The sequence below is a fragment of the Aedes aegypti genome, chromosome 3, assembly GCF_002204515.2.
Source record: "Aedes aegypti strain LVP_AGWG chromosome 3, AaegL5.0 Primary Assembly, whole genome shotgun sequence".
Lineage (NCBI taxonomy): Eukaryota > Metazoa > Arthropoda > Insecta > Diptera > Culicidae > Aedes > Aedes aegypti.
Window position 1 is genome coordinate 320,194,046 of NC_035109.1, and position 14,686 is coordinate 320,208,731.

General features: G+C 35.9%; 1 protein-coding gene across 5 annotated transcripts in view; it reads left to right on the plus strand.

The window, feature by feature from the left end:
- LOC5564361 (cholinephosphotransferase 1) overlaps nt 1-14,686 on the plus strand; it is a 79,324-nt gene that overhangs the window by 37,991 nt on the left and 26,647 nt on the right. For 2 of the 5 annotated variants that reach the window (XM_021852088.1, XM_021852089.1), the window contains exons 3-4: nt 7,275-7,409; nt 7,953-8,087. The exons of 1 other annotated variant lie outside the window; for it this stretch is intronic. In XM_021852088.1, coding sequence (XP_021707780.1) covers nt 7,275-7,409; nt 7,953-8,087 — 270 coding nt within the window. The remainder of the gene's footprint in view (nt 1-7,274; nt 7,410-7,952; nt 8,088-14,686) is intronic. 2 more of the 5 variants (XM_021852090.1, XM_021852091.1) reach the window with 2 other exon arrangements.

Sequence of the window (14,686 nt, forward strand, 5' to 3'; positions counted from 1 at the left end):
GGAAGTCAAGAAGTGTTTTTGAAACTATGGAATCCAGGACCCTAAATACTAGGGTACTAAAACTAACTGTTTTATGAAGCCAGTTATTATTACAAGACTGAGAAAGCTTCAAGATCATCAATTAGATCGACTAAGTGACTTACTTTTAAATCAAAATTCACTTAAAGATTTTCGGAAACAGAACAAACTGATAAACTTAACGGTCGCCAATGTTGTTCCCTTGAAGCTGTTTTGTTTGTTTTCTTTGGACTCTTCGATGAATTGTGAAATTAAGTTTCCCGAGGTAGCCTAGCAGAGCTTGGCAGAAGCGACCAATAATTCGTAGATTACCGTGTAAAAAGTAGACTTTGAATAAATGGATTGAGAAATTTATAAACTCGTTTTCGATACGAATATTAAAAAAAACATTTTAAAATCCTAATGAAATTTGTAAAATTTGCTTTTCACTTCGATACTTTCCCGAGAAAATTATACAGATGACAAGAGCACGGTTCAATCTTTTCTTACACTTATCTATAGCGAAACTGATTGTTTTTTCCTAATTCTACAGAACAAATCGTGACTTATTGTAAACTGTCTTAAAAGAACTTAACGTGCAGAAACTTCTGTAATTTCATCATCAAATCTGAAAGCATTTTCAATGTTTGTTATGAAATTTTCCAATACTCGATTTTTGCATGAATCATGCCACAATGTATCAGGAAAAATTTATTCCTATAATTTCTCTGGTATTAATCCAGGATTACTTCCAAAAGTTCATACGACAATTCAGCCAAGAAACTTTGTATAAGCTCCGGAAGATCTGTATGAATCGCTCGAAAAATTGCCAACATATTCTTCCAAGAATGCCTTAAAATCTCAAAGTCGTCTTCGCCTATCGCCTACAGCACCACGCTCGTGCTGTGTAAAGCAAGCGAGCATTGTACTCAATACACAATGCGACAGCTCTTGGGTTGATCAATGAATTGTTTTAATGATTTTTTAGGGATCTCCTGAGAGTTCTCCATGGATATTCCAATAATTTGTCAATAAATATTTATAGTAATGCTCAATGTAAATTATCAAAGGACATCTACAGAGTTGGCTGTAGAAATTTTGTTAAAATAATGTCACTTCTTGTTGAACTATGGGTAGGACAACCCTTTGACTGTCCTAACTTTGATGTTGTAATGCATCTAATAAAAAAATAATCACATTTCTTGTATTTGCCACTGCTGTCAATCAGGATTATGTACGGAAGGATTCCGAATTTGACATTGTCCATTAATGTTGAATAACTCTTACCCTTTTAAAGTCCACTGAGGGTGACTAAAAAAAAATCAAATGAAAATTTGTGAAATGGCAGCTATTTAGCTATTTGAAAATGCCTTGTCGGTGGTTAGAGACGTTAAGATTAACAACAGATATTTCAGGAATAAAATAACTGGATAATGTCTTAAAAGACTCTTAATCCAACCTTCTCCTAGATCTTTGTTCACGATTCATTCAGATAGTTCTTCTGCACATATATATATATATATATATATATATATATATATGTGTATATATATATATATATATATATATATATATATATATATATATATATATATATATATATATATATATATATATATATATATATATATATATATATATATATATATATATATATATATATATATATATATATATTTTTTAGCAACAGACAATTCCAGAAGAAGATCTTAAAAAATCAACGAAACATTTGTTGAACCCAAAAGAACCCTAAAAAAAGAAGAAAAAAAATTGTATCGTGTCATTTTTTCAACAGTTTTTTGTTGTACTTTCGGCAGCTTCGTTCTCTTCTTCATGGGAGATTTTCTGAAAGTTATTAGGTTTGAAATATGCATAACCATTATCTGCATGAAAGCAAATATCAGATGATTTGCCGATATAAATAACGAAACTGCTGAAAATACGTAAGTTCCTTTATGTTACTTCAACAAAAACTGTGCTTAACTATTTTGAGAAGCTATACTATGAACTACTGGAGATATTTTCATTAAGTTGATAAAGTAATAATAAATTAAGGGTAACAAGATAAAAGATTTTCTGTATGACTCGAAGATAATCGTGTTATGGATAAAATTACAACAATTCTTACCCAAAAATTCTCTGGAAATTCTTCCACAAATTTCTTCAGGGATTCCTTTAAGTAATTCTCAAGATTTCCTTGGAAGATTTTTTATGATTTTGACTTGTAATACTTTCTGGATTCATATTCTTTTTAGCAATTCGTTTAGGATTCGCTTTAAAAATTCCTAAAAAAAATTTTCTAGAGATTCCCAGAGAAAAACATAAGATATCCCCAACATTCGCTCATAAATTCTTCCAATTTCTCAAAAAATTTCTTTTTTTCTGTTTCAATAAGACATTCTTGACGTATCTCCAAAGGAATTCTTCTAGTTGATTCTACCCCATTACCCCGAATTCCATAACCCTGAATGTCATTACCAACTACCACCCCCCACCCCCCCCCCATTGATTCCAAATCCCCGCACGATTCATAACCCCGAATGACATAACCCCGAATTGCAATATCATGAGGAAGTGTCATTAATGTCATCATGTCAACATAATTGTAAATTCGGGGATACAGCATTCGGGTTAATGGTACATTCGGGGTAATGACACTCGGGGAAATGGCATTCGGGGTAATGGGGCAGAATTCTTCAAGTTGTTTATAGATTTTATGAGAAATGTCTCTAGAAATTTCCTCCTAGGAGTATTCAAAGAATCCAAGGATTGCTGAAATAAAGCCTTCCAAAATTTCCTTTGTAAACTACTTCTATGATTTTCAAGGATTTTTTTCCAGAGGTCCCTCTAGAAAGTCTTCCAAAGGTTTTTTTTTTCAGAAAAATTAATTCAGATACTCCTCCAGACATTCCCTAATATGTTTATCCAAGGATAACCTCCGGAGTTCCTTCAGAGATTACGTCAGAAAATTCTCATGTGATTTCACGAATTCCTTCCATTATTATATAATGGGATACCTCTAATATTTGTCCAAGATATTTTCGGATATTCTTCCACGATATTTGAAGAGTTGGAATAAGAAATCATGAAATCCTTACAGAAATACTTCACATGTTCTTTCACAGATTGTATCACAAATTTAGGGAGTTTTTGTCAGATTTGTATTCCTAATATTGTGTTTATTCCTTTGAATGCGCCACGTGTTTGGGGTAAGTGAAAAACAAAGATCAAACATGTTTGGCGGGCTATTCGCGCAGTGCTCCACACCCTGTCATTACCCCACTAGCACAAACTTCTTTCCATGATAACTGTATAGATGCAGAGGATTCCTATGTCTCTAGTGACAAAGGTTGTCTGACTAATCATTCTTATCTGGAGGATGAATCTGGAAAAAAAACTTTTGGAAGCATTTCTTGAAAATTGTCGGAGGAATTTCATGGAAAACTTTTGTATAATGCAAGAATGAAATTTTCAATCAAATCTTTTGGATATTTTTGAATTCGAACTTCGTGTTAAATTTAATTCAGAATAACGTCGAATTTATAGTGTTCGTAGCTAATGATTCTGTCATTTTTTTTTATTTGCTGATACAATTTTCTGTAATTAGCTGGATAATGAATTTCTGATAAACGATTCATAACGATTTCCAAATAATAGTGTGATGTATGGATATCAACAATATAACCGTTAGCTATCAAAGACGTATTTTTTGCTAAAGTTAATTTTTCTTGAGATTATTCAATAGACTGGCCCAGCTTAGTATGGGAGAAAAATAAAGTTGTAGGATTCCACGGGGCACCCCCCAAGATTATTTTTTGGGGTTAGACGAAGCCTTTCTGAAAAATTCAGCTCATTTGGTCGTTCCATGAGCTGGCGCATTTGAATTGAAGTTAATATGGGATTTTCAGCTCAAACATATGAGCAACAGCACATCATGTACTGTTTGGTTCATGAAAATTGATGATCGCGTTCAATTGGCCCCAGAATGTCAAAAACACTACTTGATGTAATAGCGAAGAATATTGTAGAAGATTGTACCATGATCAAAATTAACAAAGTTGGTGTTTTAACTATCTGAAGTATATCATGCAACACTGCTTGTATTTCTTCAAAATAGCTTGGAGGTAGCCACTAAGCGCATCATAGCCACCTTTGACCGTGGGCGAGCTTAGGCACATGTCGCATGCATATAAGTGACTGTACGGGAGTGCTGATCTAAGCCTAACTTTCAACAACTGAAGAAGTAATGAAAATGAGATACAACCTTCTGCAATTATGTTCATTAGGGTACCAACTAGAGTATTTGTCATTCTGGGCTTAATTGAACGCGAACAATTAGTATACGGAACGAAACAGTGACATAGAATCAATTTTCAATATATTTGAGACGAATATCCCATACAAACTTCAAATCGAATGCGCCAGCTGGTGAAGCAATCAATTGAGTTGAAATTTCGAGAGAGCGTTTTTCTTACCCTAAGGCTCATTTCTAGGGGGTGCCCCGTTAGGTTTTACAACTTTTTTGTTTAAGGGCCAGTCTATTATTCAAATACTTTGTTTTGTGTACTTGCGTGTGCGTGTCTCGTATATTTTCTATATCTGCGCCCAAGTTTTTCTGATTTTTTTTGGTTGAATTTCCAAAAAACAAACTTGGACAATGATTCAGAAAATGTTTCTACATTGAAAATCGAGTGAACCACATTGATTTTTTCTTGTGTAAGGTTTTTCCGTAATGAATCCAGAGTAAATTCTAATAATATCAATCTTTGGAGTCGTCAGCAAATAACTGAAACTACATGTCCATGAATGCTTCCATCTCTACCCATATGAATGAATAATAATCGACCCGTACCGTATGCCCTCTTTCTGTAACTAATAGCGTTTTGCCATTTTCATTAGAAAAAATACCTAAGTGCATGAAACATAAATGTCTGTGCAGGAATGATGCGTTTGCGGTTGATGTGTGTAGTAACTTTTCTGAAAAATGTGATGCAAATGTTGAAGTATGAGCTGTTTTCCATATTAACTTCATTATGCTGTAACTTTCATTATCCAGTAAGGGACAAACTGTCCGATTTGTTGGGACTGTGGTAGTAGTCTCTTAGTAGGGAGAAGCTTGCCATAGGGCACGGCCAAAAGCGAATAGGGTAAACTAGTCACGTGAGCAACCAATTCCATATTTCCTACGGTAACTTTAGACCATATAAAATTGTTAAAATTATTTTTTTCATAAACAGGACAATAAAAAAAATTTTCCAACGTTTTAAATTGAAAAAAATAAGATGTTTGGTAATTTGTGTGGAGCATAGACTTTGATTAAACTACTTCTTTCACTTGAAAAGGCCTAATATAGGTGTAACTTAAGGTTTAGTATCATTTAGTGTTTAGGTAAACTAGGCAGCACAACAATATTCGAAAATAATTCGCTATACGCCTGTACCCGGCAGTTATGCATGTGTGAATGTCTTGCTCTGAGTGTTTTTTTTTAGAAATAAGGCATGGATTGTACTCAGGATTTGTAGCAGCATGTTTAGTGATGACATACACTTTATACAAAATATATTACAAATTTTTTTTTCACTGAATAGATAATCCTATCTGGTAGAGAACTGATGGTGTTTGACTGAATAACAAGTTTAACTAGGGAGAGAGAATTCATTCCCGTAATAGGTGACCAAAAAGAGCAGCCAAAAGTACACCAATGAGAAGAAAGGTCCCAAAAGATATCCAATCAAAATCAGAAGTACAGTAAAATCAAATCTGAGCTCTAACGAATAGCAACGAGCTGTTTTAGAATGTTATCGTCATGTCATAACTCAAAACATTGGTTTTGAACGAGAAAATTCTCAAAAACTATAGATTAAATCGTAACTCATGAGTAATGACTGTTTATAAAATTTGGAATACGGCTGTAATTGATATCGATAAGATATGACGGAAGTCAAGATTGTACAGTAACCGGCGAAAAAAAAGATCATTTTACCGTTTTCCATACAAAATGACCAAGTTTGATGACTTGGATCGTGACTTCTAGAGCTCCAATTGGGCTGAAATTTATGCCGCAACTAGGAAATAACTTGAAATTTGCGCAGTGCAAAAATCACATACTTTAAAGTTATCGTAAATGCCCTATTTTGTAAAAAATGCTTAATTTTTGAAACGAAAGAATTTACGAAAAAATTGTTTGTAGAACAAAATTTTTCTAAAAATGCATTTTTTTCAAAATATATCAAACAAATTTTTCAATATGGGACATTTTTGATACCTTCAAAGTGTGTGATCAAAATGGTGTGAATTTTTTACTGCACAGATTTCAAGTTATTTCCTAGTGGCGGTAAAAATGTCAGATCAATCGGAGCTCTAGGAGTCAAGATCCAAGTTTCCAAACTTGGCCATTATGTATAAAGAACGGCAAAATGACCTTTGTTTTTGCCGGCCACTGTAGTTTTTTTTTATTAAAATAATTTAAGAAAATTATTGTAAGTCTATATTGATTAAAAGCGTTCAACAAGCACTAGTGACAGCCACAATCTAGCTCACTTTCAGGAAGGTCTCAAATTACCTGAAGTCTAATTTGAGTCTTTTTGATCATCAATTCAGCTTTCAAACGACACATGTAGAACGTTAGGTCGTTTGAAACCTAAAAGCTTGTTTGATTGTGGCGTCCCTATAAAGACAGGATTGAATATAGCTGCTACAATGACTGCATCTACAAAACGCAAATGATTCAAAATGCTAGTCGTTATTTGTGCATTTGGTGCACACGTTGAATAGCATTTTCAACTCTATTCGTTTTGTGGATATCTCAAACCGTTTTGCATAATGGATAAAATTGGAGATTAGTCTGCTCAGTGGGTTAGAAAAACATAAAAGAGCTTCAAATATCTTATTGATGAGAATAGAAATACTAAATGACCAAATCGTAGGTTATCCTACTATATTTTTTAATTATTGAACCTAATTCTGGGGATTTGAAAAGTCCGCGAACAAAGGATACTTATTGGTTTCGTCGATGTTAACTCACCAAATATTTTTTCTCTTCCCCTAATGGTCATATGGGTCCCTTCCATATCCATATATCTACATGTGTGTATGTGTGTCTACATAACCATGCTAATCACTGCTAAACCGAACCGCCTTGCGATGGTGCGACGCACTTACAACAACATCCGGTTGACTGATGACGGTGATACTGACGCGACCATCATCATAATCCACACACATATAATGCACACCAATGTGTCTCCGCGGTATTCGAACACCCAACAAACCGACAGATCCCAGTCATTGGTGGCACGTGGAACCTGTACACGGTCTGTACGATCTTCTCGCTCGGCTATCTACAGGTGTTCATAACCTTCTGTAGAACGTTCCATGAAGGGGGCGTCGGTAAAAATGGCTCAACCGTTGCTGTAAGGACTCAATAGAATTGATTATAGTTTTATTAGGCTTAGTTATGTTCCTAACATGTGCTAACATTTTTTGTTCAAATTATGGTTTTACCTAAATCCCGCCACTTTCGGGATCAATACTCGACACTTTTTCCAAAGAAGTAACTAATCCTAGACATACATGGGTTGCGACGCACACTTTAACATGCAATAGCTACTCATCGGGAATTGATACCGCTACTGCCGCTAGCAGCCAATAGATGGCGTTAATATAGTCTTCAATAACCGTCATTTTTGGGGATCAGTTATTGACATGGGACGGCTAATCGAACGATACTTGTTCCTGGGCTTATCAAAAAACGGAGTCGACCGAGCACTTTCTTCGATTTTAATAAGTTCCTTTTTTAATTTCAACCTCTCCTAACATGGTTTCATCTATAACTACAACTACCACTACTACCAATGCTGCCTCTACTGCCCACTACCACAACTACTACTACTACCGTCATCACTGCAATCCTAATGCAATCAATGCCAATCAATGTCCAACCTCAAACAACACAGCTTCCGATGCTGGGTGGCGTCGACATTAAGATAGTACCACTTTACTTTGCCGTGTTTGTGTTTGGGCTGTTAGCGTATGAGAATGCGTCCGTGATCTTCACGGGGGGCGTCGGCAAGAATGGATCAACCGTTGCCGTAAGGATTGTGTGTTGGCTGCCTCTCCCTCCTGGTGGCTTGAAGAAGTTTTTTCCCCATGGAAGGCCACCATGGGGGAAATGCACTGCGCGTATTTGTTTCGTTTTTGTTTAGTTTGTTTTGACTGGTGGTTTGAGAGTAAATTGTGCTAACATGTTACCGTGTTAATTGTTTGTAGGTCGTAACTTTAGTTCATATGATCATATCGCCCTAACTACATCATCATATCTGCACTGTATTACCGTGATGAAATTCCGTTGAATTTCCCACAGTATTGCTACTGTTTGATCTCGACGAGGTTGCGATTTCTTTTTTTGTGCATTTATTTAAATTTAATTGAAGCATCAGTGTGTGATTCAATTATACTCATTGGAACAAAACGGCGATACGCTTACCGTATCTGACTGACTGGTTATGCAGTCGGTATCAGACAGTCGACGAGGTGCTAAATTGATATGAACTTGACGCTTGAATGCGATATCATGTGAGGCAAATGTACGAATAAGTAATTCCGCGTTGCGGTCCAGATTTTGCTCCCGATTCAAGGCTTGTTATCGACGTAGAAAATATCGTAACAGCCGCTGATAAAAAATTGAGGAACAATTTCGGTTGGATCATTTTTGTTACAAATGTCAGCGAATTCAGGCAATTTAATGCTCAGTCGTTAGAATGCGACTTAAAAAAGTTCGAATTATACTGCGTATTTATTATACACAAAACATTCGGAAATATGCCAAATGGTCGGCGTTAAGTCAGAGGGGACCAAGTATAAAACTTGAGAAAATTGGATTATTCTCTAATTAGATGCGAAATTATCTTACCTCCATTTCACTTCGACCAGATTTGATGAATGCTGTAAACTGCGAGAGATGTGTAACAAATTTACTTTGGATGATCAATAAAAATCGATAAAATCGTGCAGTCAGAGTGGACCAAGTGCTTATTACCATAATAGCAAAAATGATCAGCGCGCTGAGGAATGTGAGGAAATGAAAAACATTTCAGGAGATTTGTCAGATTTTTCGACATCGAATCATTCTTCTTCTTATCCATCAATAGAAATTTATAAATATTACTTAATTCGATGCATTTGATTTTGATTTTTGACCATTTACCATATTCGGATGGTTGGTCAGAAACAGCAACAAATTCTGTGCAGACAGAGCGGACCAAGTGTTGAAAAGCACTAAACTGATTGATTATTGCATGTTTTTTTAGTCAATTTCAAAGTCCGATAGAAGTTTATGGTAGTTTTATGGTGTATGTATGGAATGTTCTAAAATCCGCTTACCGGTATACATTGGTCGGTATTCAAGATTTTCACTTGGTCCACTCTGACTGAACGCATTTTTTCTGGTCTTCAATGCCCTGACCCTGCGAAACCTTAATTTTCAAGCTATCGTAATGCCACTGATTTCGGTATTGACTATATGGATTATTTAAGAATTTACGACACTGGTGTCAAAGGGTCTTGATAATTTGACTTGATCCATTCTGACTTAACGCCGACCAAATATACTTTTGAAATTGAGCGGGATGAACATTGGAGTTCAACAGGTATTCTTCATCATCCGAAAACTCTCTAGAACAGGCCGGCCCAACGTACGGCTCGCGGTTCCAGCTTGAAGACCCTTCTCATATTTGGCCATTCTGCTGCTCTACCAACTTGAATTTTTATACATTACAACTTAAGATTTTTCAATTTCAGGTTTTTATTTGTTCTGAAGATTCTTTACATTATTGCACGATCCTCCTAAGTTTGCTTTAGTTTTCAAATGTTCAAACGCTTGATTGAAAAGATATTCAATAAGACCTAGATAAAGTCAAATATAAATCAATAAAGAACTAAGGAAATCTATCCAATAACTTTCTATGCCTTTAAATAGATGAAAGTTCAAACAAATATTGTTGACAAAAAATAAATCCGGGACACTATCCTTAGAAAAGTTCTTACACAATATTTAAAGAATTGTCTAAGAAAATTTGGGTGAACGGACTTTTCCAGATTCTAGAACGGAAACTTAAAATAAGTCTTGGTGAGGTTCTGACGGAGATTCTTGCAAATTTATAGCTTCATTCTAAGAATATTCTGGCCAGAATTTTCAAATTCTTGCCAGGATGTCAAAATCCAATGAATATTTGTGACACAATTATGAGAACATTAAGTTCTGGACAAGCTACTAACAGGTTTCAGGGCCGAATTTTAAAAGAAGCCCGGGCTGGATTCTGACCATATGCAATCCTCACGAAATCTTTGCCAAAATTATTAGAGAAGCAAATACCAAATTATAAATTTGACATAAAACTCATTGAATTGAACATGGATGGACTTTATCATCCAAAAATTATATGGAATTCGATCTTAAAATCTACGAGCTTGGAAAGTGCCATTTTGAAATACTATTGGAGCTTATGAAATATGCCCAGGAAAATGTCCGTTTTTCAAAGATCCTAGGCCGATAATTGATCCAAGCCAACTACAGCATGGATTTGCTGTATAGCCACTAGGCTAAAAAATGACTCAAGCCTTTTCACTGTTAATTGAGTTAAGTGAACTTGAAAGTTTTCTTAACCTTTACAGTCCCAACATAGAAAATAGTTCCAACTTTTTTCTTTTATTTGCAATACCTTTGCCAATTGTCAACCGGTTTTGATGATTTCACCACGGTTAAATCAGGAATGTAATATAGTTTTCAGAAAGTTATTTTTAAAAACTGGCGTAGTTTCATAATAGGACCCGATTTCCGGTAGCTAAGGCAGCTAAAAACTAAATATTATTCGATGGAAATATGTTCTCTGTGTTTCGGTTGGAGAATAGAATACAGTGAACACATTTTCCAGTGACTTTTCTTGATTTTGAACGAAAAAACTGCTTTTGAAAATTCCGAAATCAATGACGGATCCTGCCTCTTAATATTCCAGTTATGTCCTTATGTCCGCACTAGACAACGGACTAGCATGCAATGCCCAATGACATAGAGCTTGAGCTTGATTGGCTGCCCGTGGATGCTACTCCAGTATCGCCAGATCAGCTGCACTTACACAAGGAACCAACCAGATGACTGCTTGGAACAGATACCCTCAGTGTATGAGTGCTGGTGGTCTTCTATTTTTAGGCAACAATGCACACTGGTCCAGGAAGCTAATTTAGGCGGACATGAGGTTTTCGTCAAGATTTATTGATTTTAGAGCCATAGTTTCTTCTGAGAATATGTTCAGAATTTTTAGTACTACAAAATGTACGGATCAAAAAATTGTTTACGGTGATCGCAAAAGTGACTTATACGCCAACTTTTTTTATTTTAACGAATCGTAAGTTGGTATGTTCAGCAAAGTTGTAGCAAATGATCATAGAAACAACTTTGCCGAACAAACTTTTTCTTGGTTTTGCTTAAGAGCCGAGATAATTAAGTATTTTTATTAAAAAATCGTTTTTTGCTCTTAAGTATTTAATTTTTTAGTTTTATTGGCCTACTATGTTCTACAAAGTTTTTATACTTATCATTTCCTACAACTTTGCTGAACATACCAAAGTTGTATTTCTTATGGTTTTCATGTTATTTGAGTTTTTCATCTTAAAATTAGCTATTTTGTATGCCTTGTATCTCAACTATGGGCACCTCAAAAAAATATGTCTTTCCACCAAATGATTTTGCAGTCTTTTGAGTACATGTGAGCAAAATTTGGAGAAGATGATATTTTTCTATCTCGTTTAAAATCGATTTTACTAATAGACGATATGAGATAAATCCATAATTATTGAATATTCATACATGTTCAACTCACAAAAGTCATGGCTACCTAAGCACATCAAACCAAAGGTAACACGTGTATTTATGTAGAAAGATAAAGTAAATCGTTTTTCAGTTGTTTTCGACTAACTTGGAAGCTTCTGCAAGAAATTTATCGTCTTTTCCTCTACCAGTATTTAATCTATTCCTAAGCAACATCATCCGGTTGGAAGTCAACAAAAGCCGTATAAAATACATATACAAAATTTACAGTCCGATTGAATTCTGTGGCATGATTTTCCCAGAATCTACTGATGGATTTATTCCGCATTTCATATGCTTCTTCGGCGGCATGCCGGACAACATCACTCCATGCGAAAGTAGTTTTTGCACCATTGGAGAGAGTACGTATCAATCGTGGAACTGGTGATACTAACACTACGTTTTTGACAAATACTGATCAAATGCCTCCTCCTTAATCTCCCGATTAAAGTTGGCTACTTTTAAAATGATTGTGATCCGAAAAATGAGGTGTTGGTCAAGTCCCATTGTTTCTGCTACTGTATTGCGCATTTTTTTCACCAGTAAACTATTGCAGAAGTTTTTACAAGTGCGAAAACGCTAACAAAAGTGCGCAATTCAATCAAATCGGGTAGGTGTCTTCGGGGGACTTATTCTTCGTTATTCGAGAAATAAGTGCTCTGAAGACACCAACAGGAGTCAATGCAATCCCGCACTTTTATTCACACTTTCGCACTTATAAGGCCGCACTCCGCAGTCCAGTAGTGAAAGAAATACACAATATCTACTTCCCGTAAAAAACGGCGTGTCGTGTTACGACCATTTGAGTTCCTACCAGCTGGAAGAGGTTCGTTCAGTCTCAGCCCCAACCTTCTTTTGAGGGGTTTTCGTGGCGATCCTTTAGAATGCTGTTACACTTACTGATACGCCTACAACTATTGCACGCAAGTGGTGTTGTCCGGCATGCTGCATTACCAAAGAAAAACATGAAACATGGAATCCATCAGAAGATTCTGGGAAAATCATGCCACAGAATTCAATCGGACTGTAAATGTTGTATATGTATGTTATACAGCTTATGTTGACTTCCAACCGGATGATCTTGCTTAGGAATAGATTATATAATGGTAGAGGAAAAGACGATAAATTTCATGCAGAAGCTTCCAAGTTAGTCGAAAACAACTGAAAAACGATGTACTTTATCTTTCTACATAAATACACTTGTTACCTTTGGTTTGATGTACTTAGGTAGCCATGACTTTTGTGAGTTGAACATGTATGAATATTCAATAATTATGGATTTATCTCATATCGTCTATTAGTAAAATCGATTTTAAACGAGATAGAAAAATATCATCTTCTCCAAATTTTGCTCACATGTACTCGAAGACTGCAAAATCATTTGGTGGAAAGATATATTTTTTTGAGGTGCTCATAGTTGAGATACAAGGCATACAAAGTAGCTAATTTTAAGATGAAATCTCAAATAACATAAAAATCATAAGAAATACAACTTTGGTATGTTCAGCAAAGTTGTAGAAAATGATAAATATGAAAACTTTGTAGAACATAGTAGGCCAATTAAACTAAAAAATAAAACACTTAGGAGCAAAAAACGATTTTTTAATAAAAATACTTAATTATCTCGGCTCTTAAGCAAAACCGAGAAAAAGTTTGTTCGGCAAAGTTGTTTCTATGATCATTTGCTACAACTTTGCTGAACATACCAACTTACGATTCGTTAAAATAAAAAAAGTTGGCGTATAAGTCACTTTTGCGATCACCGTAAACAATTTGTTGATCCGTACATTTTGTAGTACTAAAAATTCTGAACATATTCTCAGAAGAAACTATGGCTCTAAAATCAATAAATCTTGACGAAAACCTCATGTCCGCCTAAATTAGCTTCCTGGACCAGTGTGCAATGGTGCCTGCCACGTCAGAATGCAGACCAATGTGGGGAAGGGAGAGGAAATGATGTTGCACTTATACTGGCCCACTGTAGATCGTGGAGTCCGACTGCATCTACGCCAGTTCATGCGGAGTGTATGGATTGGGGGAAAGGCATGGCAGAGATGTTTGCTTTTGTAGTTAGCAGACTGCCTATGGATCAGACGAAGGAAGGCGTGCACGTAGAAGAATGGAAGTGTTAGGGAAACGGTTTCTTGTCCGTATCTGGTTCTAGTGTTTGCTATGAACGAATAGTTTGAGTGTGATACATTAAGAGTGGAAGGTAGAAGCAAGTGAGAGATATACAACTACAAAGTACGAGGAAAAGGACGGGCCTGGGATTGAACCCATGACCTTCTGCTTATGAAGCAGAAGCGGTAGCCATCAACCCCGTCTGCATACAATGCCCAATGACATAGTCGAAAAACCTTCCTCACGAAAAGTTTATCGGACTGAAGCGATAATCAAAGTCACATTCCATGACAAGATGCAGCCAAATGCCTGACGACATAACCCGCACGACCACGAAGCCCTCAAATACTGATAGCATTCTGAGACTTAAAGTTCATTATTTTTTATCTATAAGTAGATAGACATGGGGGCCTTCTTTAGCCGAGTGGTTATAGTCCGCGGCTACAAAGCAAAGCCATGCTGAAGGTGCCTGGGTTCGAATCCCGGTCGGTCTAGGATCTTTTCGTAATGGAAATTTCCTTGACTTCCCTGGGCATAGAGTATCATCGTACCTGTCACACCTTTGGCAAAGAAACCTCTCAGTTAATAACTGTGGAAGGGCTCATAAGAACACTACGCTGAGAAGCAGGCTCTGTCCCAGTAAGGACGTAAATGCCAAGAAGAACATGGTGCCATATATCAATAACAGGACATGGCTTTATTTGA